This window comes from Xenopus tropicalis, chromosome 1, assembly GCF_000004195.4.
Source record: "Xenopus tropicalis strain Nigerian chromosome 1, UCB_Xtro_10.0, whole genome shotgun sequence".
NCBI classification, from domain to species: Eukaryota; Metazoa; Chordata; class Amphibia; order Anura; family Pipidae; genus Xenopus; species Xenopus tropicalis.
Genome location: NC_030677.2, coordinates 162,363,484 through 162,391,322, shown reverse-complemented (window position 1 = coordinate 162,391,322; position 27,839 = coordinate 162,363,484). Strand labels below are relative to the sequence as shown.

Genomic DNA, 27,839 nt, shown 5'->3' with positions numbered 1-27,839 from the left:
CTACCCTTAGTTCTGCTATTCTGCCTGTCCATGTTTTAAATAAGGGGTGGAGTGCCTTACTGTCCTGCCAGAAGCACAGTAGAAGGGGGATAACCAATCACAGCCCTGCATTCACACAAGCAAAGACAGGCTTCTAAACATAGTAACATAGTAAGTTGGGCTGAAAAAAGACATACGTCCATCACGTTCACCCATAATGCCTATATATAACCTGCCTAACTACTAGTTGACCTGTTCCCTATCAGGTCCATCTAGTTGCTGATTGGTTCCTGTCCGACAGTGCAGTGTGTCCCCCTGTCCCTTGCACAGCCTGGGAAAGGAGTAATCAGGAAGAAGAATGGATGGACAGGACTAGCAGGGTTTTTAGAATATGTTTCAGTAAATTAGCCCAAAGCACAACTTTTCTCAGCACATTCTTGTTTTTTACACAATCTCTCCCCTTTAGAGAGTGTTCAGTGTTGGCAAACATAAATTAGCTGGAAATGTTCTAGAGTTTTTATTTTATTGGAAAATATTTTGTTATTTTGTTCTTTCTGTATCCCTTCCCCCAGTAAAAAAAAATGTGGACCCTCTACTCTTTATGATGTTCCCTGCATAGGTAAGTTGTTTGACTTGGCTTGCTTGTTTACCAGCACTGAACACATGTTAAGGAGTTCTGTGACATGTTAGGCGGTTATTCAATCCTGTGGCTATCTTACCTCTGACAACATATCCTTATTTACTGAAAAGGAGTAGTGCAGTCCCTATGCAGCACTACAATTTTGTCCATTCTTGCAGGGGTATGGGTACCATAGAGCTGAGGCCCTATGTCTCATTCCCCTAAATAGGCGCATAGAACCTGTAGGCTAAGTATGTATGTATATATTTATAAAGCGCTACTTATGTACACAACGCTGTACAGTAGAATACATTAATACAAACGGATTAAGATAATAATCTTAAAGCTAAGTAGAGTTAAATGCAACATGAAGACTGTTGCCCTACCATGGATAGCCCAAACTGTACAGTCATTTTGCTATTTTAGGTAACAAGATGACTATATGATAATGTAGTACATTCAGCTATATCAGAACTGTAAATGCATCTCATAAAAAAAGTAATCATAAAACCTCAGTAGTAGCTGTTTATTTATATATTTCCCTAATTTATTACATTCATTTATATAATGTCAACAAATAATTTAGCATTCTATATAAAGGAAAAAACTATCAGTCAACACAGAAATTAGACTTCTGCCTTTCTAAGCAACCATTCAGCATGCTTCTAAATTAAATACTGAATAGCTAGAGAAAGCAATACATGCGTATAAATAAGTGTATAGAGTCTTAGGAAAGGGTGCTATAATAATAGCTTGGTGGCTCGTTAAACTCAGAAGCATATATATGTATCAGGCATGGCGTGGTTCTCCTGTTAGTGATTTTCCATCACTGATTAAACGTCCATACCCCAGAGGCTGCCTGTGGGAAACTACAGTGGGAAGAAGCATGAATGAATTGCTCACTTGCCCAGGACCATAATGGCCGCTACACAGTTAGAGATCAATGACGTCGATCGAGCCGTGTGACGCAGCGTGTTGATGATGGGGTTTGAGGCAGGAGGCTGATGGTTGGTTGTTAGGGAGCTGGCCGGTGTGGAGCTCAGAACGGGTGGTGTCATGAAGGTAATTTTGGCAATAATGGAGCAGGGCCGAGCGGCCATTCTGTTTTGTTTCTGCCTCTGCAGTGCCGTTATATTGTGCCATCGCTCCTTTATAGGCGTGTTTAGCTGAGAGACATCTTTGCTGTGGTACCTAAGGAGCTTTCGCAGATTCCTTCATGGTAACGCTAAGCTTCAGGTGATGACAATAGAAACCTAAGAAATCCTGTTACCTTGACCTCTTACGTGAGTTCAGCTGAGCTCGCTAGATCCGGGCACTGAGCTCCCTACAATTCCTATGCGGACCCTGGGGAGAGTGTAGTTAGTATGGGGCGCAGGGCGCACATCAATGCACAGATTAGCGGCACCACTTCTCTTGGCACAAGTCACACGTCACCAGAGAAAAGGCATTTGTTTAGATTAAAAAAAATCACTGTACAAAGCTTTTCAGATGAGCTCAGTGATAGCACAGGAAATGTTGTAGTGTCATTGTTTTCCTCATAATAATGAAAATAACTTTTCATTCATTTCCCCCTATTCCAGTGATATTGGTTTTTCTCCAGTGTAAGCTTTGCAGGCCATGAAGGTTTCACCAACTAAATTATCTAAAATTCCATCCATCCCCTATTCACCTGTACAGGCTTCTGGGCTATTTAGGAAAATGCAATGTATTCTTTGATAAATACACCTATATCTGCACAGACCCCGCTTGTTCTCTTCCCTTCACGGGAAGAATTATGTACATTCTTATAGCAAACCTTCTTACATTTCCAGTGGAATTATAATAGAGCAGGCAGACTCTTTGGCTACTGGGGTCATTGATGTATACAGGGAAATGGGCAGTTCTGCTCAGTTTTATTATATGCTTATGAGACAGTAATCCTGCTGCTAATGTTGGGCCATGATTTAATTTTTACAGGCAGATAGCATTTATGTTTTTGCTTACAAGTATCTAGATGTAGTCATCCATCTGGATCAGTTTTGTAACGTTGGAACGACTGATAGGCACAAATATGATTGTGACCTTATTTATTGTATTCCTTAAAGGAGAAGGAAAGTCATTTTGACATTTTACTGCCAATAGATTCACCACATTAGTGCCACCTAGAGCCAACCATTACCATACCTGAGTAAACAGTTTTAGAAGCTTTCTCGGTTTGCTTAAGATAGCAGCTGCCATTTTAAGTTGCTTCCTGCTCCAGCTCTAGCCTTTATAGCTGAGATCACACATTCCTAAGGAGGGGGGAGCAGGAGAGAGGAGATAACTGCGCAGACTCTGGCCCCAGGAATATATGTTTCTGAGAGAGGAAGTCAGACACATCATGTTTACAAAAAAAGAGACAAGAAATCCTGTGTTTCTTTTGATAGAGGACTCAGTGCAGCATTACTGAAAGTGCTTATTTACATTCTTTTCTGATAAAGTTTACTTAGTTTTTACCTTTCCTTCTCCTTTAACATTTAAGACCATGCCCTTTGGCTGGCAGCAATCAAATCAAGTGAGTGCCACATTACAAACAGCACCAGCTTTTATTGTTCTAGGTTTTGTACCTTTGTCTCACAGAACAGTCACTTGCACAGCCTTGGCTTGGCTTCATGTTGAAGTGGTGTATGCTTACAGCTTCAGCAGCTCATTCATGGATCTCTAAATCATTCATAGCTTAAACCCTAGCAGTAACAGCTGAGGGTTTTTGGCTTTGTTAATGGATGGATAATTATTGCATTTTCGTTGTATTTGTTGTTTTTTTCCCCCTTAGTTGATAAGTTGCTTTTGAAACTAGAATGTTGTCTAATGCTTTTTTTATTCATTTGAATATTGAATCCTCCACAAAAGATTTGATCAAATACTGTACCAAAGCTGAACCCTATGAAAACAAACATCATATTAAGGGGCACTTTAAGCACAATAGGCAATAAACAGAGAAAAAGGGAACATTTCATACAGGTATGGTTTCTTTTATCTGGAAACCTGATATCCACAAATGTTCAAATTATGGGAAGTCCATTTTAACCAATAATTCTAGTTATTTAAAAATTATTATTTCTTTTCTCTGTAATAATAAAGTAGTAGCTTGTACTTGATGGTAACTAAGCTGTGTGAATCCATATTGGTGGCAAAACAATCCTGTTGGGTTTATTTAATGTTTTAGTAGACTCATCTAAAAACCCAGGTTCCAGATGTTCTGGATAATCGATCTTCTACCTGTGCTAATAGTGCATAAAAAAGTCAATAGGGTATCATAAATGCAGCCAAATATGAAGTAATGTCAACATAATCTGTGTAGAGCATAGTTGTCCCATATCTCCATTGGATCTAATATGGTACCCAGAAGGGCACAACAAAGTGGAAAAAGGCCGCACCATTAGTAGTTACTATCACAAATTGGTTGATGGGATATTTGTAGAGATGTCAGTATACAAATCTATAATGGATGAATGGCTGTTATACAGGTATGGGACCTGTTACAAGAATGCTCCGGACCCGGGGTATAAGGGATCTTTCTGTAATTTGGATCTTCATAACTTAAGTCTGCTAAAAATCATTTAAATATTGAATAAACCCAAAAACATTGTTTTGCCTCAAATAAGGATTAATTATATCTTAGTTGGGATCAAGTAGAAGGTACTGTTTTATAATTACAGAGAAAAAGAAAATCTTTTTTAAAATTATTTTTTTATTTTTAATAATTTAGAATTATTTGCTTATAATGGAGTCTATGGGAGATGGCCATTCCGTAATTTGGAACTTTCTGGATAACGAGTTTCCAGATAAGGGATCACATATCTGTATATTTAAAACTCTGATGTTGTGCTTTGCTAAAAGAAATGAGTATACATATATTACTCATATATAATAAAAGCTAATTGACAAGCTGTGTGGAGTGTGTTATGAAGTGAAATTACACTAGAGACCAGGACGTTGTTTGGCTATCCTCACAAATCCAGGCAGAGGAGCCTGTCTTTTATTATAACAGTACTCAGCCTATTATAACAGTACCCGGCCAAATAATGATAAAGTCCTGGTCTCTAGTGTGATCTCACTACGTAACACGCTGCAAATATAGCTCATCTTTTAATTGCTTTTATTTACATGAGTGATATATGTATACTAATTTTGTTTAATCAGAGCACAAATCAAAGTTAAATTTTAAATATATAACAGACAGTCCTTCATTATAGATTTATATACTGACATATCTGCACAAATAACCCATCAACCAATTTGTTATAGCGACCACTAATAGGTTGTGCTGTCTTTTTACACTTTTTTGTTCCCCTCTGGGTACCACATTACATATATATAATTCTCTTTTGGCTTGACCAGCACACTGGGTCAGTTTCTAAATGCACAGTGGAGTGATATATATTTATGAAGGTAGAAGGTGTAGGGCTCACTTTCTTATATTTAACCACATCTCCCATGGGCAAGTGAAACCTTTCTATTTCAATAAACGACTGATGAAGTTTGATGTTTTGTTCCCTCTTCTTGTTTATACAGGCTGAACCATCATTTAAATATTTAATAATAATTTTATAATAATTTAAAGGATGTGTAAACCCCACACACAAAAATTTAATCAGTGAACAGCCTCTTTGAAATCTTTCAATACCTGCCACACTGGTTGTCCAGAGGTTAATAGTAAGGCTGCAGCATCCCCTTAATCACTTAGATTTCCTTCTCCTCCTGTAACCCACTCGGCCCCCTCCCTCAGGAATTTGCTTTGACTTCTGGCTTGTGGGCATGCTCAGTTGTTCTAAGCGATGGTGCTGGCAAGCGGTGGGGATATATGCAGTACAAATTATGCCAATTGGGTGGGGGCGACGTGCCCAATTGATATATATTGTAGGCAAAACAAATGTAGGCTTTACATGTCCTTTAAGCAGCATCCTAGCCACAGGCCCCTGCCTGCCCCTGACCCTATTAGATTGGCTCAGGCTCGGAACAATCTTTGAACATTTTGCCCGTGCTGATTACTTAGGATGGAGATACCCCATTTCCACCTCTAGATTTTAGCTGCAAGTGATGGGTAGGATTTTTTTTATGCATTTGTTTCCATATATGCAACTAAGGACTACTGTCCTAGGCACATGCCCTCAGGCAACTATATAGAAAATACAGACGTCATTCAGTCTTGCAGAACGCCAAGAATTTGTCTGAATCCAGATCCCTCAACAAAGGGCTGTGATTCTGCTGAACCTCTGACCCATAGTTTTAGCATTTAATCTCTAAAGGCATACCGGTAGTGACTGCACATTTAGAAGGAAATTGTTACTGTGCCTTTGTCATGGCTACAAAATTTGACAATGCTGATCACTTACTGATAATTGTCTCCACATGTGTTTTAGCAGAGGCAATTCTCAGTATTGTCTATGGCAGGGTATTTTCAGCATTTAGTAGTCAAGACAAGTAGCTGCTACTAAGTAGCTCCATGTAATATACCCTGCACCAATTTGAAATTCTGTTTTGCCCCTTGTTGTCCCTCAACCGTTTTACTGAAGTGAATGGCACACAGACACATGAAATTCCCCCTATTATTTTGGGGGAAAGGGTGCAGACTTTCCAGGGTGCCATAGTAATATTATTGCTGTATGCAGCACCGGTGCTCTGGTGTAGTGAAGATGTGCTGATTCTGTAAGCATGCCGTTTTATTCTTTGTTAAGTCTGTTTAAGATTGTGTTTCAAATATCTATGGTGCCACACTGCCCACAATTTTTTCTGCCTGCAGCATACATACAACATACATACAACATACATACAACATACATACAACATACATACAACATACATACATACAGGTGAATGTTAAAGGCAAAGACACATGGAGCTACTTAGTAGCAGCTACTTGTCACAGCTACTAAACTCCAGAATACCCTGCCATAGACAATACTCAGAATTGCCACTGCTAAAACACACATAGAGACAATTATCAGTAAATGATCAGCGTTGTCTATTTTAGTAGCCGTGACAAGTAGCTGCTACTAGTAGCTCTGTGTGTCTTCACCCTTAGTGTCATATGAGTGCAGTACATACATACGTTATTTCAAGTCACTTTCTGATCACAATTAGTCTACTGTAAGTTATACAATGAAGGATAATTTCTGATTGGTTGCTATAGGTTACCGTACTGATAAAAATTAGCCCCTTGCTGTGCCATTTGCTCTGTAGCCCATAGCAACCAATAAGAAATTATCATATACTGGTCTGGTGCATGAGTAATGGAAAAAAATTTTGATTGGTTGCCGTGCAGTCTATTTTGGGGAAATAGTCTTATAACCTTACCCATTGTGCCTCCGAGCAACTTTTAGTCTGGCCAGCTTGTACTACTAGATTTGTACATACAAAAACAAAAGGCAGAAATGTGCATGCTTCTAGATCTAAAAAAAAATTAAGGCAGATTTAGATGTAGTCATCTTGGAAATGAATTCAGATTAGGTTGGCAGTCAAGCCAAGGTAATCTGCCTAATAATATTTTCTATTTTATATATGAGGGAACCTTAAGTATATCAGTGGCCCACTTGGTTACACACTGTGTTAGCAGCAAAGATCTGATTTAAAAGGATTGATCACCTTTGTACAACATTCACAACAGTTTCACATTAATAAAACAATCGTTGCCATATAGACCGCAAACAAAAAATGTGCAGTTTAAGAGATATTCATCTCAGAATCATACCTCTGCTGATCATTCACTTCTGCACAGACCCTGTGCTTGGGGGAGTCAGTAACCCCTATAAACACCACAGTCGCTTTTTACTTCCTTATATGATGTCACCCAGCAGACTTAACTCTTAACTCCTGTGACAGAGTGCTGGAAATCTAGGTAGGAGGGGCTGGGGATACCACAATTACAACCTATTTACCTTCAAATCTTTTCTGTAATTGATTTAACTTAGGGGAACATTTTTTAAAGTTTGCATGCAGTATGGCATCTTGCTTTCATGTATAACCTTGGTAATAAAGGAGGCATTTTATTCATCTTAATTCAAACTAGTGAATTAAGATGAATGTAATGCTCAGGTGGAGACCCATTTTCTTTAAGCAACAATGATAGATTGAGTGCTATGTATAAGCTCAGTCCAAAATCTCCTAAGGGTGAAGACACACGGGGCTGCTAGTAGCAGCTACTTGTCATGGCTACTAAAATAGACAATGCTGTTCTTTTACTGATAATTGTCTATACATGTGTTTTAGCAGGGGCAATTCTCAGTATTGTCTATGGCGGGGGATTTTCTGGCGTTTAGGGGCTGTGACAAGTAGCTGCTAAGGTCTGTGACACACGGGAAGATTAGTCGTGCCGCAACAAATCTCCATTGTCGCGGGTGACTAATCTCCCCGCATTGCCATCCCACCGGCTAGAATGTAAATCGCCGGTGGGATGACAAACGCACGGACCTAAGAAGTAGTTCCGTACTGCAGTAAATAGTGGTGTCTTGAGTCTCTTTGTACAGTGGTTAAGGATTTATCATGAACATCAATTAGAATCCACTGGAGAGCTCTGACTGTGCAAGCAAGTGTTTATTTAGAGATGCCTAGCACTACATGTTTTGGACCACATGGGTCCTTTCTCTGTTGTAGTTTTCTATTAAAACTGTACTCTTTGTCTGGACTCTATAAGGGGAGACATACAGCTGAACAAAATATATGGGCCTTGTTGTTAAAATATATTCTACCCTCCCCAAAGTGTGTATCTATTGGAAACTTTTTATATGCATCAAACAGTTATGGGTAGAGAGTCCCTTGTTCTTCTCCCACAGTTGCTTTGAGGGGAAGATGAAAAATGAAAGTACTTTTAATTTCTTTGAGAAAAAAATGAATTTATCAATGTGGTTAGGTATATTAGGTAACAGTATGTAAATCTGTATTGATAAAGAGCAATGTATCGCTTGTTTAAACTTTTCTCTTTTCCTCTCTGCTTTCCTTTCCCCCATCCTTACTTTCTCTCTGCCAATAGAACTGCCCTGTGGTATTTCTCCTTCTTACCCTCTATTGCTTCCACCATGCATTGTTCTCTTCTCTCTCCTTATCCACCCTACTCTCCCACACCCCAACCATTTCCTCTTCTCCCACAGGGTTATGAGCATCCCTCATCATCTCATTATTTCAAAGTGCTGCTGTAGTACTGTATAGAGCGAAATTGCACCATAAGATGTTTTAAATAAAGGTAAATGTACTCTATATGTTATATTTCAAGGCTGCTGGCCACACACAGACAGATCCAGTAAGCCAATTTGGCTTTGTACCTTTCCATGTGTGGGTTGAAAATGATAATTTTTACCCAACCCAGTACAGTTATGTGTCAGATTTTTTCAATATTACACGTGTATTAGTATAGTCAGCCAGTCAAAAAAAAAAAAAACGCACTGCATTAGCTCCTTTTCCCTCCAGAATTGCTTTACCTGCAACCAGGCATGTCATATATGCAGCACAGAACAAGTCATTTTCCATCCATGTCAGCCAGTCAGATCTAAGTGTATGGCTAGCTTTATTTTCTCTTATTTGGTAACAAAGTAAAGCCAGGAAACGGAATTCACTGTGCTCCCCCTGCAGCTCACAGCCTTTATGTACTTATTCCTACCTGAAGCTTAGTTGCCCATTCCCACTGCATTATCACCATAGTCATAAGGCAGGTGAGAGGTTCACCAGTAAAACTCCTATCCCATATTCAGCCATTACAAATCTGTGCACTCCACAACTAAAGGAAGATGAGATAGTGAGCCTACCAAAGCTGGGGCTTCCCAGTAATTCTTGGCATTAGCACCTTTTAATTGGTTAACACACTCTCCTTGATCGCGTTCAACATGTAATTCTTTAAACTCTATAGGCGGGGGCCAGCTCCATGTGGGCTTCTTGCTGTGGCTTGCTGAATGAAGTCATGGGTACCGGAGCCGTGCGAGGTCAACAACCAGGTTTCGGAGGAGGAGCTGGGCCATTTCGATTTACATCAAATACGGATTTTTCTCCTTATCCTTCCTCTTCCTCTAGCAGCATTGTGTGTAAAGCATGTGGACTAGCATTCTCTGTCTTTAGGAAGAAGGTAAGAGTCAAAAACTAGTATGTATTGTTGCAAAAGAAAGTGATAGCAGTGTAGTCTGTTATGTTTAACTCCCTTGGGATTTATGATATTTTTTTTTTAAACTGGTAAATAATGAATTGAAAAGTATCTAACCCATAAACGTAGCCCTTATCATAACATTTATAATTATTATTCTTCAGATTAGTTCTGATGTTCAAATTTAAGATGCCCTAGTGCAGTAATTTCCAACCAGTGGCGCAGGAGCAACATGTTTCTCACCACCCCCTTTGATGTTGCTCCTAGCAGCCCCAAAGTAGGTGCCCATTTTTACATTTCTGACTTGGAGGCAAGTTTTGGAAGCACAGAGACGCAGTTTTACTCCAAGCAGAGCCTGCTGCAGACTAGCAGTCTACATGGGGCTACCGAATAGCCAATCACAGCCTTTATTTGGCATCCCCAAAGAACTTATTTAGTGCTTGTGTGGCTCCCCTGATAGAGATCATCTGAATTCAGGGTTGCTGAAATTTCTTCACCAGGGTCTCATATAATTATCATAGTTAACATCCAGGCATCACTGCTAAAATTACATTTATTGTTGACGGTGACTGACTGTTAACTTTTGCATTGCCCTACAGAGTCTTAAAGGGGTTGCTCACCTTTGAGTTAACTTTTAGTATGATGTAGAGAGTAATTTGCAACTGGTCTTTATTTCTTATTTGTAGTTTTTTTTAGTTATTTCACTTTTTGTTCAGCAGTTTTAGAATAGGCAGTTCTAAAACATACATACTAATAGTTAGTTACTAATTGTAAGTTAACCCCTTTATCCAGAACAACTGTAACACTTTTCAACACTTTCTATTAGAAAGTGTGTTGGATTATCAGTGCAGTCTTGGTCCTGAGCCCATTTCAGTTTAGTAGGAGATCTCTGTAATAATAAAACAGTACCTTATACCTGAACCCAACTAAGATATAATGACTCCTTATTAGAGGCAAAATATCAGTAATTGATCTCATGGGGGAGTCTCTTGAGGGCCAGCCTTGCAATATCATATAGATCTAGAGATTCTGGTGGGTTGGGGTTTCCACATCTCTACACTTACTATAGAGCTGCTCAACTGCTCACCATCCCCTTGCTTCATGCCATCTAGAAAACACCTTTTACAGCACCTTATTCAGCGGAATAATTTGTTTGGATTCCAAAATCCCAGTATCCTGATAGGGCTGGGCGATATACCGTTTAATACCGAATACCGGTATTTTTTTTTTAAACTATATTCATTTTTCAGATACCGCAATACCGGGGTATCAGGGTACTCACCCGTGCGGCCCGGTCTCGCACGCCTCCTTGCGTGCGCGCACGCGTCCCGTTGTCCGCAGGACGCTGCGCACGCGCGTCCAGGTGCGCGTGCGTCAAAGCGCACGTACATGTCAAAGCGTGCACGTCCGTGACGCGCTGACGGCGCCGGTTCTGCGCATGCGTGGGGGGTATTTAAAGCTATCAAATGCCTCCTCCTGTGCTATGTTGTCTGCGGCCTTGCCTGGGAAACTAAGCCTGCCTGATTTACCTTACGACTTGCCGATCTCTGTTGCCGATCCTTCGCTTGCCTGACTCTGATTTTCAATACTGCAGTAATTATTCTCTAATTTATTAGGAAATGGGGTTAACACCTAATCATGCATGGAAAAAAAATTACCGTCAAATACCGTGACACCGATATAATTTTGCAAAATCCCGTAATATAAATTTTTGGTCATACCGCCCAGCTCTATTTCCTGATATGAGTAGCTACTACTTTCCCTGAAAAGTATTTCTCGACATATACCTGTAGCACCACTATTCAGAAATACCCATGCTCTTCCAGTGGTGGACCCAGCATAAATTCACCAGGGTTCATGCTATATTAATACCCAGGGGTCCCATTACTTGGGGTGTTCCAGAAACTCTTACTAAGGCTCAAATACAATTAGTAAGTCAGACTCTGACAAAAGCTTGGAAATAAAGGTCAATCATTTTCTCATACCTTAAAGCAAAACTATATTAGAAAAAAAAACTAGCATTACCCGGGACAAATATGCTCAATTTGAAAAAACTTTGCAACCTTGAATAGTATATAGATTTGGGGGCACACTAACTTCCCAATTTACTTTCATTGTAGAACTCAGGGACCTTAAAGAGACTACCCCATGTCATTGTTCTTAACTTTCTATACTCTTGATTTACTTTCTTTGCCCTTGAGTTACTGGTTATAACATATTGTCTGGTTTTATTTTGCTTATAAATTCAGTTCTGCCCTTGAAGTCATATAATTTCTATTAATTGTTTTTGATGAATTTAACCTTTATAACAATGTTTCTACTATTTGTTTTATAAAATAAAAAAAATGTATTGAAAATAGAAAGTCATGAATGTTTTCTGCTTACCAGTGACTGACCCTTTCATTCTCTTTTAGCATGTGTGCTGTGATTGCAAGAAGGATTTCTGCTCAGTGTGCTCTACACCTCAGGAGAACTTTAGACGCTGCAGTACCTGCCATCTGCTACAGGAGACAGACTTTCAAAGGCCTCAGCTAATGAAGTTAAAAGTAAAGGATCTGCGGCAGTATCTATCCCTTAGAAACATCCCCACTGACAGTTGCAGAGAAAAAGAAGATTTGGTAGATCTGGTATTGTGCCATCATGGCCCTTGTCCCACAGAAGAAATGGACATTAGTATGGACAGCTCTGCAAGATCTCGGTCCTCCAGCTTCTTCACACATTCATTTTTCTCTTCACCTTCTGCGCCTTCACCATCAGTGTCCTCATCTCAGGGAGAACTATCTGAAAGAAGTGGTAGCACAGCCACATCCCAGGTAAATCAAATTATTATTAACATTTATTTATAAAGCGCCAACATATTCCACAGCTCTGTACAATAAGTGGGTTTCATACATTGGACATACAAAGTAACATATAAAGCAATCAATAACCTATACAAGACGTGAAGAGAGCCCTGCCCAAAAGAGCTTACAATCTACAAGGAGAAAGGGTTGAGACACAAGGTGTGGGAATGGGCATGACCAAAGTCAAATGTAAGGTTACCCTTACCTGAACATTTGTCATAGCCTAAACTGCAGGGTGCTGTGAAGTTTATAAAAGCAGATGTTAAAATTAATAGAGGGGTGAATGGTTGTAACATCAGCATAATTTAGTTATCACGGTGGCAAGGAACTTATTGCAGCAAGAGTTAATCATACAAGTCCATGACCGAAAGGCAGTATACATGGTCTCCTTTGAGATAATGCTACAGAGACAGCTCTATAAGGGACTTACTAAAACGCTCAATTTTAGACGTGCAGATTTTGCCAGTATAAGGGCATCTCTGCAATGTGTCAACTGGGAAAGGCTTTTCATGGGGTTAGACACAGAAGGAAAATGGAACATCTTTAAAACATTGCTTTGCAAGTATACACAACAGTATATTCCCCTTGTAAGCAAGGAGAGGCATCGCAAAGCAAAACCTTTATGGCTGAATAAAAGAGTTAGGGTCGAGGTTGGTAATAAAAAACGTGCTTTTAAAGCATTCAAGTTAGCTGGGACCGCGGAAACTTTCATCAGGTACAAGGAAGCAAATAAAGCATGCAAAAAAGCTATCAGGCAAGCTAAAATAGAGATGGAAAGGGGTATTGCAGCTAGGAGTAAAAAGAATCCAAAATTATTTTTTAATTATGTGAATAGTAAAAAAATGAAGCAAGAAGGGGTGGGAACCTTATTATCACGGGGGGGTACGTTGGTTGATGAGAACGGGGAAAAAGCAGAAATTTTGAACTCTTATTTTTCATCTGTCTATACATCTGAGGAGCCACCTAATGAAGGCTTCCCTTTTAATATACCCAGTGCTAGTAATTTAGCTACTGACGCGTGGGTCACTCAGGAGGAAATTCAAAAGAGACTTGAACATGTAAAGGTAAACAAAGGTCCAGGGCCGGATGGGATTCATCCCAGGGTATTAAATGAGCTGAGTGCTGTGATTGCCAAGCCTCTTCACATAATTTTTCAGGATTCGTTGAGGTTTGGCATGGTGCCGAGAGACTGGCGAATTGCTAATGTGGTGCCATTATTTAAAAAGGGATCTCGTTCTCAGCCTGAAAACTATAGGCCTGTAAGTCTGACATCAGTAGTAGGAAAGCTTCTGGAAGGGGTAATAAGGGATAGGATAGTTGAATACATTGCAGTTCACAATACTATTAGTTTGTGCCAGCATGGTTTTATGCGTAACAGATCTTGCCAGACTAATTTAGTTGCCTTTTATGAGGAGGTGAGCAGGAACCTTGATGCTGGAATGGCAGTTGATGTCATCTACTTAGATTTTGCTAAAGCGTTTGATACAGTACCTCACAGAAGGTTAATGATCAAATTGAGGAATATTGGCCTAGAACATAATATTTGTAATTGGATAGAGAACTGGCTGAAGGATAGAGTACAAAGAGTGGTGGTAAATGGAACATTTTCTAATTGGGCCAGTGTGGTTAGTGGAGTACCGCAGGGGTCATTCCTTGGTCCTTTGCTTTTTAACTTGTTTATTAATGACCTGGAGGTGGGCATAGACAGTACTGTTTCTATTTTTGCTGATGACACTAAATTGTGCAAAACTATAAGTTCCATGCAGGATGCTGCCGCTTTGCAGAGCGATTTGACAAAATTGGAAAACTGGGCAGCAAACTGGAAAATGAGGTTCAATGTTGACAAGTGCAAAGTTATGCACTTTGGTAGAAATAATATAAACGCGAACTATCTACTGAATGGTAGTGTGTTGGGGGTTTCCTTAATGGAGAAGGATCTAGGGGTTTTTGTAGATCACAAGTTGTCTAATGCCAGGCAGTGTCATTCTGTGGCTACTAAAGCAAATACAGTGCTGTCTTGTATAAAAAAGGGCATTGACTCAAGGGATGAGAACATAATTTTGCCCCTTTATAGGTCCCTGGTAAGGCCTCACCTTGAGTATGAAGTGCAGTTTTGGGCTCCAGTCCTTAAGAAGGATATTAATGAGCTGGAGAGAGTGCAGAGACGTGCAACTAAACTGGTTAAGGGGATGGAAGATTTAAGCTATGAGGTTAGACTGTCGAGGTTGGGGTTGTTTTCTCTGGAAAAGAGGCGCTTGCGAGGGGACATGATTACTCTGTACAAGTACATTAGAGGGGATTATAGGCAGATGGGGATGTTCTTTTTTCCCATAAAAACAATCAACGCACCAGAGGTCACCCCTATAGATTAGAGGAACAGAGCTTCCATTTGAAGCAGCGTAGGTGGTTTTTCACGGTGAGGGCAGTGAGGTTGGGGAATGCCCTTCCTAGTGATGTGGTAATGGCAGATTCTGTTAATGCCTATAAAAGGGGCCTTGATGAGTTTTTGGACAAGCAGAATATCCAAGGCTATTGTGATACTAATATCTACAGTTAGTATTACTGGTTGTATATATAGTTTATGTATGTGAGTGTATAGATTGGTTAGTATAGGTTGTGTGCTGGGTTTACTCGGATGGGTTGAACTTGATGGACAATGGTCTTTTTTTCAACCCTAAGTAACTATGTAACTATGTAACTATATACTTCATGTACTAAAGTTTGCTCAGCATGTGTCCTATTCATTGAACTCATGTTGAACAAGGGGTATACTCACCTTTAATGAATGGCGGTTTCCAGCTTGATGCAAATAGTTTCTTCATGCTTTTAAATCAGTTGTCTTCTCAGAGCAAAATGTGTACCTTGCTGTCCTTAAAGCAGTGTCCAATAATACATTTGTAAACCATGACCTGCAGAATTAGCACTCCTTTGTTGGGCCATGCACTTATTTAATGGTTGTTTAATCTGCCCACTGTACACCTTCTGTACATGAGTCACTACACTGCACTGTGTATACTGCATTACTTCACTTGGAAAGTGAAACACTTAGATATGAATTAAGCTGTACAGTATCTGCTTTAATGTATTATCTGTTGATAGTAATATTTTAAGCTTTTGGTGGAAAACTGGAAAAAAGTTGTTTGAAAGCTTTTTCCTGATATCGACCTCTGCATCTGCTCTCTGCTGGTCCTGCATTTTATTTGATTGCCTCGTGTGAGAAGGGGCTCGTGTGACAGCACACACTGCCCACACGATTATGAACAAGTCATTTAAGTGATGCTTGTCAGGGTTTAGAAAGCACAGCATGACAGTGAAACAGAGAAAACTGTAGAGATAGATATCTTGAACACTCTTAACTTTTTAAAATAGAGTTCAATTACAAAAATATTTGTAATGGCCCTGGCTGTTCAAATTCAGATGTGTCCTGAGATCAGCATCCCCTTTAACTGATACATAAGTAAATATCTTTTACACTATTTATTGCTGTGTTTGTCTAGGGTACATCTGAAATAATCTCGGCATCTGATACAGAACCGCAAGAACTACAGGCAAGTAGAGCTCATTACTAACTTCTAGTTATTTGCATTTTGAACTTTATTTTCTGATACAGGTATATACCTTTTTTAGCAGACTTAAGGTATGGAGATCCAAATTCTAGAAAGACCCCTATCCAGAAGACCCCAGGTCCCAAACATGCTGAAGATCCTATAACTGTACTATAAAACATGCTAACCGCTAAAATTAGTGTTTCTTTTGCCTTGTGAAGCCTCAAGATTATTTAACTCAGACTCGGAAGGCAGTCACTGTGCTGGACCTTCTTAGGGATTTGCAACACAAGACACTTTGTTTGCTGCTTAAAAGAGAGACAATCCAAAAACCAGAGGGATTTCTGCATTTGTGCAAAACTGCTCCCCGACACTTGCAATCAAGAAATCTTGCGTGCCATAGCCTTTATGGATGACTTAACACAGAAAATACAGATACAATTAAAGGGGTTGTTCACCTTTGAGTTAACTTTTAGTATGATGAAGAGAATGATATTCTGAGACAATTTGCAATCGGTTTTCCAATTGGTTTTCAATTTTTGTTATTTAAGGGTTTTTAATTATTTAGCTATTTTGTTCTCCAGTCTGCAGTTTCAGCAGCTATCTGGTTGCTAAGGTCCAAATTACCTTAGCTACCAGGGAGTGGTTTGAATGAGAGACTGGAATATGAACAGGAGAGGGCCTGAATAGTCAGATAAGTAATAAAATGAATAAAATTGTAGCCTCAAAGTTTAATTGGTATTTGGCTGCCAGGTTCAGTGCCCCCCAACCCCAAAGCTCAAAAGATTTAGAGAAGACTGATAATTTATAAGATTTAAAAAAAAATAATAAAGACCAAATTGAATGTTGCTTAGGCCATTCTTTAACATACTAATATTTACCTTAAAGGTAAACCACAAGATGGTAATCATATATAAGCAATTTTAATGATGTATATCTAGTAGTGGTAAGTGTAAACTAACTGGACGTAAAAAGATGGTTGAAAACCTTTCACCATCCATCCAAGTGGTTCCTCACAAGTGGCTCTTTCAGTGTATGGCCCAGACAATTTGCAATTGGTCTTCAAGTGCAGTTTTTTTCTGCATTGCTAAGAAATGGCAAACTAAGTTTGATACCACTTTTGACAACAGTATTTAAAACTTTCTTACATCTATCATAACATTGTATTTGCGTGAGCCTTATAATTTTGTCAGTGCTTTTACATTACCTATCAGATCCCCCAATTTCCTTTATAAGGGGGCAGCCATATTTGTGCAGCAGTATACTGTTAGCATTAGTAGCTATAACTGACAGGGACAGTCAGGTTTAAAAACTTGAGGTAACAATTACACTTACAAAAGCTGCCCTATCAGTAAAAAAAAACAATTAGGATAAACTTTAAGTAACTTTTATGTACATACATTTTTTGAAAAGTAGTTTTTAGTGTCAGTATCACTTTAAAGGTGTTAAGCCTGTGGGGGTCTTTAGTATTATTGTGGTTTTACAGACAGCAGAACAGTCACGAAAGAGAGCAAGAGTGTCCCTGTCAGATCTTTCAACACTGGAGGATATTGATGGGCTCACAATCAGACAGCTAAAGGAGATCCTGGCACGGAACTTTGTCAACTACACGGGATGCTGTGAGAAATGGGAACTGGTAGAAAAAGTCAGTCGCTTATACAGAGAAAATGAAGAGAACAGAAAATCTTGTAAGTACAGGATGGAAAGGTTTCTTCTTTCAGAAGGAATGACTAATGAAATGCCTTATTTTTTTCCTAATCATGTCCTCCATATTTTCTCTCCCATATCAGCATGTGTTATTACTAGGGATGCACCGAATCCAATTTTTTGGATTCAGCTCAACCTCCAAATCGTTCGTAAAGGATTCGACCGAATACTGAACCAAATCCTAATTAGCACTTGCCAGTTAGGTTTTGGAAGGTTAAATGTTGCGGGCAGCGAAAAAGTTCAACTTCTGCGTAAAGTCACATGATTTTTAGGATTCGGTTTGGCCTGACGGAAAAGGCCGAATCTTGACCGAATACCGACCTGAATCCTTGATTTGGTGCATCCCTATTTATTACAGCTTTTGGATTAAGGCGATAGTCACACCTAGCTGCTTCTTTGCCTGTGTATAAATACAGGCAGAGAAACAGCCTTTCGGCTCTTCCGCTTGCCTCTTTACCTTTACTGACAGGCACAGCGTTGGGCTGCATTCAGACACACGGAGCCGATTCTAGTACAAAAACAAGTACCGCGAGTATGCACGCGGCCTGGGCTTATGCACAAGCATAGAGACATCCAGGTGTGGCTGCTGCCTGAGGTTGAGGAGTTGGCGTTACAAGTTCATATCTGCTGCTTGTAGTAAGGCAGACAGGTCTTATTGTGCTGATAGAATCCCAAACAGGAGAGTATGTGCTGTTTATTTCTTCTGTTTGCAGTCCTTGTCTATATTGTTACCTTCATGTTTTTCGTGTTTCTTTCTTTCAGTGCAGAAGTCAGAAAGCAAAGCAGACCCAGGTTTGTCCCTTTTTTTTTACTTGCATTATTTTTTTTCACTTTAGCTGATGGCACTGCGATCCTGATCCCACAAGCTTTGTGATTGCTCGTATTTCTATTTTAGCTTAGATTTGGCATATACAAATAGTCTGCCTATTCATGTATGTTATTTAGTGTTTTAAAGGGGTAGTGCACCTTCAAATTAACTTATAGTATTTTACAGAATAGGCAGTTTTGATCTTCATTTTTTATTTGTCATAGTTCTAAATTATTTGCCTTTTTCTTCCAACTCTTTCCAGCTTTCAAATGGGAGTCACTTACCCCAGAACCCAAAAACTATTATTTTGTGAGGCTACAACTTTATTGTTTAAGTTATATTTTATGACTTTTCTTTCTCTTCAGGCCTCTCTTGTTCATATTCCAATGTCTCAATCACACCACAGCTGGGTTGCTAGGCTAAATTGAAGCCTAGTAACCAGATAGCTACTAAAATCTCAAGCTGGAGAACTGCTGAACAAAAAGTAAAATAATTCAAACATCACACATTATAAAAAAAAACCTAATCAAATGTCAGTTCTATACTATTCTGATATAGTCAAGTTATTCTTCACTGTTCCTCTCTCAGCAATCTGTCTCTGTACATGCAGGGGTCAGTGAGGATTTTGAAGCTGGTTGCCTAGTCCGTGTATAAACAAACATTTTTAGAACGCCCTATTTCCAAAATCCTTTCTTTCCATGTTGCGTAGCCCTTAATACATGTGACCAGATACTGTTCCCTCAGAGATTCTCTGTTTCTGCTCCCTTATTTTGAGGAGCACAGTTTTTTTTTAATCTTTTCGACTCTTAAAGAAATACTGTCACGTAGAGCTTGGGTAGTAGAGCCATCTGAATAGCCACCCAGCATCACAAGAGGTAGGAAGTAACTGCCAGAATTTCCCAGTAACTCACTGATATGCCTGTGCCGCTGTGAGGATATACAGAACATATGCAGTGTTGGCACATAGAGTGTTACAAAACATCTGCAACTGTTCCACAGGCCATTTGTATTCTGCTCCTAATAGCTTAGTTATTGTGCATGCGGGGCAACATCTGGGATCCAGTTAGAAGCAGCAGTTCTGCTTAATGCACCTTATAACAAATAAATTAATTGTTTAAAAAACAAAACATATTTACAGCACAAACACTGTTTATTGGTATAAAGGTTTGTGCTAAAATCCATTGAACTTTTAACTGCAAGAGGGGTTAACTCTCTGCTAGTTTTTGCACTGCATTCCGCACTTCAGGGAATAGTGCAATTCAGGGCGGCTATAGTGACTGATGGGAACGGTAATGGTGAGGGGAGAACTGCATAAATCTGTGAGTAAGTACAACAGTGACAGTGATTTAGCATATATCAGGTTTGTGTAACTACCGCAGTGGTAGTGTATGAGCCTGGTTGCAGCTGTATTGACATTTCCTCCTTGTGCAGTATTCTCTTTATAACTAACCAGTTGTTCAACATTTATGTTTTGGGATAAATTTTGTCTTTCAGAGAAAGAATGCCGCTCATTGACAGGCAGTGACGACAACCTCTGCAGAATCTGTATGGATGCAGTTATCGACTGTGTGCTCCTAGAGTGTGGCCACATGGTGACGTGCACTAAATGTGGGAAGAGAATGAGCGAGTGCCCCATATGCCGCCAGTATGTGGTGCGCGCTGTCCACGTATTTAAGTCTTAAGCAACCAGACCAAAAATATAATGCCCCAGTCTCTAGGTGTGATGAAATGGAAAATTCAGTTATTCTGTACTGTATTTGCTCTGAACATGCAAGGAACATCTGCTAGCAGAGCACTTAGTCAAGCAGCATGGAGGAGTGTGTGTAATCCACTTCTGGGGGTATTTTATATATAACAAAATATTAAAAAAAGGTAAATCTGAAGTTAAAATAGCAGAAAGTATCTGTACAAAATTAAAATTGTTGTGCACCATTCTGGATCTGTGCTTGCACACTCTCCCGACTATTGGGATGTGTACATAGTGATGCCAAACCCCCTCTGTTCAGAGCTATGCCACACACGGCACTAGTGGCATTCTGGGAACTGCCTTGCGTCAGCATGTTTCTTAGGCAACACTTGCAGGACAAGAGCTGCTCTCCATTTTTCAAAATGTAATCAATGCATATTTTTCTTCATCAGTTACCAGTTTGGGGTTTGTTTTTTATCTATTACTCCATAGCAGCAATGAAAACTCCAAATGTGTCATAGCCCTTAGGGCAACAGTACACCGGGTAGGTTTGAGAGTTATGTCCCCACAGGATTCAGTAGCTACGTGGGAAGGGGACAAAGCATTTGAAATAACTACATTCAGCTGCTTCCGGTGAGGTTACACCAGGGGGCCCCAACCTTTCTTACTCGTGAGCCACAGTCAGATGACTTGGAGAGCAACACAAGCATTATAATAATTCATGGAGGAGCCAAATAAGGGCTAAGATTGGCTATTAGGCAGCCTCTATGCACACTATCAGCTTACAGGAAAGTTTATTTCATAGTAAATCTTGTTTTTATTCAACCAAAACTTGCCACCAAGTCAGGAATTCAAAATTAACTACCTGGTTTGGGGGCACTGAGAGCAACATCCAAGGGGTTGGTGAGCAACATGTTGCTCACGAGCCACTGGTTGGGGATCACTTGGTTACACTAACTAGTCAGGTGACTGTTGCTTGGAAACAGACTGCAGGCAGTTGCAGTTGATTGTTAACAAGTTCCCTGCTCATGTGACTACTGCTCCGCGCAGGGACAAAATACTTGCCTATTGTCACATTGCAATTAACGCCCAAGTGATTGTTACAGAGAAAAGTTAATGCTTATTGTGAAGACAGAACAGGGAGTACCAATGGCCTCACATGGAGCACCAATGGCTGCACATGGAGCTTATCTATAAATTTGCTTTTTTTTTTTACGTTTGTTATAATCATTTGCTGAAAAAACAGAAACTTTGCATTATTCCAGCCAAGTAGAATTTCAGCAGGTCATTTTAGTTCAATGTGTTTTTACCCCCCGGAACTAATAATATTACCAAGGGAAAGTAAAGGAATTGGCAGAATAATAGTAAAAAAATAAAAGATTTTAATTTGTCAAAAAAGGGCCATCAAATGTTATGAAATATTGGTATTTCAATAAAATGTTAAAAAATGTTAATGCTGTTTCCTTGCCTTTTAAAGCAGTACAAATGATACAGTGAATGACCAAAAGTGTCCAGACACCCTTTCTAACACCACTTTCCTGAAAAGGTGAAAAAACTTGTATGGGGGAAGCGTTAAGCTAGGGACCCTGTTTCAATGGAGAGTAAGCCTTGTTGCTACGCACAATGGTATTCCCAACAGTTCTGGCAACAGTTTGGGGGAGACCCAGAAGAGTAGAGATTAGAGAAGAGGCTGTTATAGCAGCAAATGGTGGAGCATCTTCATCTTCTGGGTATCTTTGGTAATAAATAGTATCTACAAGTTACAGATCCAGATGGTACCAAGCAATAACTAAAGATTTCATTGGTATGTACCATTCAGCTTCATACAAAATATTTCTGTGCCCTCTACTGGTTTTCTGACACTGGCATTAAAGTTTATGTATAGAGTAGAAAGCCCTATCTGGCCTGATGTGCTGGAGAGGAGTGAGCTGCAGAAGTGAAAGTGTAAAACCAAATCTTCTTTGACTGAAATCTCTAAAGGAACAGTAACACAAAAAATCAAGTATTTGCTTGGTTTCCAAGTAATAAATTTGTACTCTTGCCCTGCACTTGTAAAAAATGTTTTGCTTCAAAAAGTCTACAGTAGATATGCTACTGTGTAGCCATGGGGGCAGCCATTCAAGTTGGAACAAGACACTGGTTACATAGCAGATAATGGATAAGCTCTGTAGAATACAATGGTGTTCTACAGAGCTTATTCACTTTGTAAACTGTGCCATTCCGTTACCCCCATGGCTACACTGCAGCCATGGCTATATATCCGTTACCCCTATGGCTATATAAATTAAGTAGTATTTCTGAAGCAAACACTTTTACCAGTGTAGTTCTGTTCCATGACCATATTAAGGCACAAGGTTATAGCCAAATACCTTTATACAGGTCATGGAACTCAAAGGTGACTTCTGATATCCTTATATTTTACAATAGGGGGTATATTATGTGATATAATATGCAAGTTTCAGTGAGTCATATGACAAAAATGACACCTCTAAGCACTGCTTATAAGAATATTATTTACAGGATATTAATGGTTCTTGTGTATAATATAATTTGAATTACTTTAATTTTGGTGTTACTGTTCTTTTAATACTCCTTTCCCTCCCCATACGTAATCTCTACTGAATGTTTGTGGCAATGTTATATCACACTTTGTAAAGAGAAGAGAGTTTGTGGGCACAGGCTTTTGCCCTAGTATGTGTGTGCCAGTTTTAGTAAGGTTCTAGGAAACACTTTGATGGCAGCTTGCAGGGGGTGAGGCGGGGGGTTTAAAACCCTCAATGCCTTTCTAAAAAAAGTTGTTTTGAACAGTATTGTCGCTTTGTGCATTCAGATAAACTAAATAGGCTTTTAATTTCAATGTGTTTAATTCTGAAGCGGATGGCTTACTCTTTAAATTAACATACAGAATCATGTTGACCAGTGCTGTCCAACTTCTGTGGCACCGAGGGCCGGAATTTTTCATGGCACACCTCAGGGCAGGGTCTGAGGTGTGAACAATGGAAGCCAGTTTTGACCACTCCCCTTTTTAAAACCACACCCACTTGAAACCACACCCATGTTATCGCATGACCATAGCCATATTAATGGTTGTAGTACAGCAAAAACCTGCCATACTCTGCCTTCCCTACCCTGCCTGTGTGCACCACACTCTGCCTGCCCCACCCTGCCTGTGTGTGCGATACTCTGCCTTCCCTACCCTGCCTGTGTGTGCCATACTCTGCCTTCCCTACCCTGCCTGTGTGTGCGATACTCTGCCTGCCATACTCTGCCTTCCCTACCCTGCCTGTGTGTGCGATACTCTGCCTGCCGTACCCTGCCTGTGTGTGCGATACTCTGCCTGCCGTACCCTGCCTGTGTGTGCGATACTCTGCCTGCCGTACCCTGCCTGTGTGTGCCATACTCTGCCTGCCCTACCCTGCCTGTGTGTGCCATACTCTGCCTGCCCTACCCTGCCTGTGTGTGCCATACTCTGCCTGCCCTACCCTGCAGAGTATGGCACACACAGGCAGCCTACAGTGACACAATGCTGGCACTGCTCCTACAGTCTGCACAATAACTATATATTAAAAAAACTTTTTAATTGCAGTACCACCTCAGTATATGTTCTTTTTGTAGTGTGCAGGGTCTGAGGTGTGAACAGTTGAACAATGTGAGTGATTACAGCCTGAGCCTGAGGTGTGAACACTGCAGGGGGTGAACAATGTAGGGATTAGAAGGTGTGAACAACACAGGGGATTACATTTTTAAACATAAATCTGAAGTGAGAACCATGCAGGGGGCCAGTTAATCTCAGTACTGATACCATTTAAAGTTTACACAAAGGTAAACCATCAAAGCAGCCAGACTGGTGGGGGGGCCCACACAGAGGGGGGTTGCGGGCCGCCAGTTGGACAGCACTGATGTAGACAGTGCCATGCTATTGCAGTTGGTCTTTTTTTTTAATCTTTCAGGCGTAGCACCACAGTAAGTTACCATTGTTGCTTTGCAATTCTGGGGTCCTGGGTTTGATTCTGAACAACTTGAACTGGACAAATCTGACCACATGTGACAGAATAAACACAGAGGAGGTCCCCACAGTGCAGAGTCCTGTGCGCCAGTCAGATCTGTCCTGTTCCAGTTAGGGAGGGGTGCTGATCCCCCTGCAATCTGCACTGTATGTGTGAGGGTGCCTGGGTGCTGAGTACCATTATATATATCTGGCACCAGCTGCCGGGTGTGTGTGGCACAGTAATATGTAGGCACCATGAGATAATTCACTTGTTGTTCAGCAGCTCTTCAGTCTGCCCTATTGCTAGCGACTGGGAGATGCATGGCAACGGGCATGGATAGACTGCTAGAAATAACAGCAATGCAAATCTAGCATGGAATGAATCTACTGTGTGGTTGCTAGGCATCACGGATAACAAGAAAGCATTTTAAGTTTTAGGTTAGAAAGAAGCAAAATATAAAACCCAGAATAAAAATCAACAGATATGGGTCAGCTGCAAAATAGTCTCAGATCATTGTCTACATCATACGACAGTTTCAATGTAAAGATGAACTACCATTTAAAGGGACATATACCCCTTTGTACCACATGATGAATAGGCCTTGTGAGGAACATACTTTGTGCCTATGGTTTTAATTAGGAAGCATCTATGGTTTTTGTGATTAGTCGCTGGGATTTTTTTTAAAGCCCCAGTCCCAGTGATGGAAAGCACAGATGTGGCAACTAGTCCCATGCGGTACATTTCACACGTGACGATTTGTATACTGCATGGCGATTAGTCTATGTGCTCAAAAAAGGGACTAATAATAGCCCCGTCTGTCTTTGCCTTAATGAGCTGCTCCTTATCTCACAGACTTCTGAGATGTTGCAGCTTTTATCCATACAGTTAGTATCCAAGCCACACATATACACAGTGTGCAGTGACTGACCAACTAGTGAACCACAAATATCTCTATATATAAGTATTAGAATAGAGTGAAAAGCAATATTCCCATCTGTCCCTGACGGTGCATGCAAATACCAGTAACGTATTGTCAGGATATAATATAGGAATGAAGCATTCTGGTCTCCTACAGTAAGGGGCTGAGAGCAAAGCGACAACAATTATGCAACAAGCAAGCAAGAAGCCTCAGTATGGAACAAATGAGTTACCAGGGCGAGAAATAACCGAATGGAATTCTTTGGATCTGTTATGGCGTTGTATGTGTTCTGTGTAAACAGAAATATCCATATCCTGAAAATACAGTCATATGAAATATTTTATAAGCATATACAAGGGAACTTTTTTTTTTATCTCAGGATATAATTGAATGTACGAATGATTTTAACAACAGAATTTCTATCTATGTAATACCATGGCATTGCTCAGCAAAGAGGTTAAAGGGGATGCCCTACCAGAACAGGTATAGGATCCAGTATCCGGAAACCTCCAAATTACTTGAAGGCCATCTCTCATAGACTCCATTATAATCAAATAATTCAAATTTTTAAAAAGGGCAAAACAATCCTGTTGGGTTTAAATGATTTTTATTATCATAGCTATCCAAGTTACGGGAAGACTCCTTATCCAGGAAACTACAGGTCCTAAGCATTCTGGATAACAGGTCCTATACATGTATAAGATATTGTGTGGGCCAAAATACTGGTTTGAAATCTAAAGGATTGCTCCCGACAGTTCTACTTGTGTGCTCTTAGCCAGTGTTAGTGCCTGCAGCCCCTACTGCTAGAGAATAGCTAAGTACCCATGCCCCCTTTCCTGCGTTACTACTGTAGATATACATATAATATACATGGAGGGAATTCCATATAGTACCCCAGACACTGTTTGTCAATATTACTACAGTAATAGAGATTTTCTTTCATTTTTTATTTTGCAGTTAATACAGAGCTGTGCCTCCTAGCATCTGTTTTTAAATTACAGCTCTCAGCACCTAACACCTCCCATTCAAAAAAAATATCCATTTTTTTTTTTGCAATTTTTATTCTGAAAAACTTACCATAGATTGAAACCACAAGTGACTAACAGGCCACAGACGGGTATATAGTATATTTTGAAAAATATTATGTGAGCCATTAGCATCATGTACTAATGGCTCACATAATAGCTCCCTAGAGAACTGAATCAGGTGTGCCAGTCCTGCAAGCCTCGTGCTGATGTTGCAATTCATCCCATGACTAGCTATTGTGAATGTGAACGTTATAGTTTAACAGCAGTTGGAGAGCTGCAGGATTAACTGACTTGCACCAGTTAGAATACAAGAACTCCATTACAGTCATAATATTCACCCACTATTGCTCATATTTTTGTGTGGCATTCCACAATACCCAGACATTTCCCTTTATTATTATAACTAATAGACTGGTAAAAGCGAATAGAAAAACCTGTATTAATAAGCTAGGGCCACTGGCACTAATTAGGAGCTATGAGGTGGCAAACTCCTATGTGAGGGTCAATATTGGCTGCCATAGTGGCTCATGTGTGGGGCTCAACCATGGCACCTTGATCCTGGCACAGACAAATGTTGATCTCAAAATGCAGTAAGGCCATGCATGTGGTCCTTTCATGAAAGCCTCTGTGTGATGAAGTGGCTGGCCAGGATGCCCAATCATTATTCTAGCATAATTTAGACCACTAATTGGGTGGCCATATGGGGCAATAAGCACATCCAAGTGTGTATATCGACTTAGGTGTCTGAGATTTCAGTCAGGCTGATGTATAGGAAGGTGATGGAATTAACTTGGTGACACAGTTTAATGTAGAAAGTTCTGGGAGGGCATTCTTATTTGTGGGGGTACATGTGTATACATCATCCATGTACATTAGCTTTTGTCTTGCTCAATATTCTTGAGTTTATTTCATACTCAAAATGGCTGACTATATGTGAAAAATATCATTGGATCTTGTTACATATAACAAATATTTTCTTATTACACTGCAAGTGATATTACATATTATAGTGTATATGTATGTACAAACTGGGGATTCAGTAATGACATGGGTACTCTAACTGGTTTATTACAGAAAATAAAGATTTGTGTTTGGAAATGATCACTTCCATTGCCATTATTACATATTATTTAGTATAGAACATGATACTGCCGATCAGGACAACAAGGACCACCCTTGCTTACTTGTAGGGATATACTGAATCCTCCAAAAATTTGAATATTCAGATTGGGGGGGGGGGGGGATTTTGAAAACTTAGTTGCATGCAGTTGGCCAGTTTAAAACTACAACTTTAAGGGTTCGGATGAACATTTAAGATTTTGCTGGATTTGGTCTCAACCAAAGTGCTGAATGTGCATCCCAATCTGCTTCTGTGTTTGATAGGATTTTAGGGGGAAGCCTTTACCATTAGCCTTGCATTAAAGTCAGATGTTAGTACTGACAATGTGATCCAACTCAGGCCGTCACACTGAAGCTGTATGGAAAGACTGTCAAGAACTGCTTTCTCAATTTCCAGTGCAAATAAGTGGCTGCGAGTCCTGATGTTGCTCACCTGGAGGCCATGCTGCCAGATGTACTCCCAGATGTACATAAGGGCCTTAAACAAAAGGAAAAGGCACGACACAGACCA

At 40.0% G+C, this 27,839-nt stretch overlaps 1 protein-coding gene across 3 annotated transcripts; it reads left to right on the top strand.

Moving 5' to 3' along the window:
* The first annotated feature begins 1,518 nt into the window (after positions 1 to 1,518).
* Positions 1,519 to 21,727, top strand: rnf34 (ring finger protein 34, E3 ubiquitin protein ligase). Of its 3 annotated transcripts, XM_012964975.3 has the most exons (8): positions 1,519 to 1,660; positions 8,704 to 8,795; positions 9,456 to 9,668; positions 12,098 to 12,496; positions 16,024 to 16,074; positions 17,558 to 17,759; positions 18,541 to 18,570; positions 20,081 to 21,727. In XM_012964975.3, the coding sequence occupies exons 3-8, from the start codon at positions 9,471 to 9,473 to the stop codon at positions 20,266 to 20,268; spliced, it is 1,068 nt and encodes a 355-aa protein (XP_012820429.2). In that variant the 5' UTR covers positions 1,519 to 1,660; positions 8,704 to 8,795; positions 9,456 to 9,470; the 3' UTR covers positions 20,269 to 21,727.
* The last annotated feature ends 6,112 nt before the right edge of the window (positions 21,728 to 27,839 follow it).

Coding starts and splice junctions, on each gene's coding strand:
- rnf34 (XM_012964975.3), top strand. CDS start 9,471: ATGTGGGCTTCTTGCTGTGGCTTGCTGAATGAAGTCATGGGTACCGGA. Junction 16,075..17,557: donor CAGAACCGCAAGAACTACAG/GCAAGTAGAGCT, acceptor GTGGTTTTACAG/ACAGCAGAACAGTCACGAAA. Junction 17,760..18,540: donor TGAAGAGAACAGAAAATCTT/GTAAGTACAGGA, acceptor TCTTTCTTTCAG/TGCAGAAGTCAGAAAGCAAA.